The sequence below is a fragment of the Aplysia californica genome, unplaced genomic scaffold (assembly GCF_000002075.1).
Source record: "Aplysia californica isolate F4 #8 unplaced genomic scaffold, AplCal3.0 scaffold00100, whole genome shotgun sequence".
Classification (NCBI taxonomy): domain Eukaryota; kingdom Metazoa; phylum Mollusca; class Gastropoda; order Aplysiida; family Aplysiidae; genus Aplysia; species Aplysia californica.
Window position 1 is genome coordinate 334856 of NW_004797370.1, and position 2167 is coordinate 337022.

The 2167-nt window shown below is 38.7% G+C and overlaps 1 protein-coding gene across 1 annotated transcript in view; it reads left to right on the forward strand.

Moving 5' to 3' along the window:
* Window positions 1–2167, forward strand: part of LOC101846804 (cholecystokinin receptor) — a gene marked incomplete in the record, with an annotated part of 56176 nt that overhangs the window by 50245 nt on the left and 3764 nt on the right. The window contains 1 exon segment of the mRNA XM_013080795.2: window positions 524–732. Coding sequence (XP_012936249.1) covers window positions 524–732 — 209 coding nt within the window.

The window sequence follows — 2167 nt, forward strand, 5'->3', positions numbered from 1 at the left end:
AATCCCCCTCGTCTACCCCTCCCTTATTAAAACAATCATGTACACTGCATCTTAAGATCTTAAAAATAAAGCAGAGAGTGCAAGACACGTCTTCAGAATAAATAAAGAAATTCACAATGAAGCATACCTTGGCCACAAACTACATAAATTTATAACAATAATTCCTTCATTTGCATACTCCAAAGCCTGGCAACAAACAGAAAATGTCCAAGGGTGTGCAGGGCCTTAAGGAGGCGAAAAACTGTGAGATATCCAATTTTTAATATGTTTTTAGGCACCCCTTTGGGACATGTAGATTATAATATTTCTCCAGCCAAACAGAGAAAAAGACAACTGCAGAGAAACTGTCTTTCTGTTTGTGACTGCTGATACTATAGTCTATTACTACGTTATCCTTTATGTGTACTCATTTCAACGTATTGGTTTTTTTTTTTTTTTTTCAATTTTTTTGTCAAGTTTAAAAAATATGTTTATTGTTTTTTAATTATTTTTTAAATCCTATTTTTTCTGTTTTGTAATGTAGGAACCATGACCACCCCGCCAACCGGTCGCAAGTCCCGTCGATCCGTTCAGAACCGGATCCGGCACAGCAACCCGCAGAAGATCCGGCAGAACAAGATGCGAGTTATCCGGATGTTGTTCGTGGTGGTACTCGAGTTCTTCATCTGCTGGACGCCCGTCTACGTGTTGTCCACCTGGATTGTGTTCCATGTAGAGAGTGCCTACCAGGTGAGACACCACACATTTTACGCCTCTTGCGACAAATTTTTAGCAATGTTAGGGGCGAGGTTCCGAGCTAGGATTCAAACGTTTCACCAGTTATGGAGTTAGCTAGCAAGCTAGCCAGATAGATAGATAGATAGATGAATGGATGGGTGGATGGATAGATAGATAGATAGATAGATAGATAGATAGATAGATAGATAGATAGATAGATAGATAGATAGATAGATAGATAATACACACGCAAACAAACAGACAGAGAGAGGGACAAGGAAGAGACAGAGGAACACACACACACACACACACACACACTCACACAAACACACACACACACACACAAACACACACAAACACACACACACACACACACACACACACACAGAAGCGACTGTGGGTTGTTTAACTGAGATAATTAAATAATATGTATAATTAAGGATCCCACAAACAAAACTTTGATCGAGAGTAGTGCTTCTTTGACCATGACTATCTCTACTATCAGGGTCAACCAGGCTGCGCGACGGGCGAAAAACGTCACAAATGGGCAGGTCCTAACACTCCGATGTTATGAGGAAAAAATCCCCAACAACCTGGGTTTTTTTAAAATGTAGGGCTCCTTGTCAGAACACACCCTCTATCCATTTACCAACCACCTCCCGAAGAAGGCGGGAAAAAATTCTTCTCTAGAAACAAAAGTATGAAAGAAACACTATTTCATCGTACTAAACATCGAGGGATACAATGCATTTTGAGAAGAAAAAAAGAGAATAATATTCCCTTGACAATTTTTTATCATATTATCGAGTGGACGGGGTTTTTCCGAAAAATCCCATGTTAGGCGTTTATTATTACGTTTTGCAATGGAACGTTTTACATAACAAATCGACACGGTGGCACCTGGCCTTGAAAAAACAAAATCGATCTCAACTGATACCGAACAAGATACGGGTTTTACTAATTTGTCTGAAGGATTATTATTGGCTGTCAAAAGTTAGTTTTTGAGACTTTAATATTAGGACTATTTTTTCTGACATCTTTTTGTGGATTTCGTCAGACATTAATGATGTTTAAAGCTTCATAGGATTTGACAGACAGTGGGAAAAGGTTATCTGTGGCTGTACTTTAACTTTAAGAGAAAGGAACACATTGTGTAGTATTTGTGTGTTATTGTTTGTGTATATGCGTGTCTTTGTTTTGTTTGTTTGTTTGTTTGTTTGTTTGATTGTGTGTGTATGTATGTATGTATGTATGTATGTATGTGTGTGTGTGTGTGTGTGTGTGTGTGTGTGTGTGTGTGTGTGTGTGTGTGTGTGTGTGTTCTTGCTTAGTTAATAAAAGAAATAGACAGAGGGACAGAAAGTTAGAAAGAGACAAAGATACAGAGAGAGACAGGCAGGCAGACAAACATACAGACAGCGAGACAATGATAAAGAGAGAGAAAGAGAGA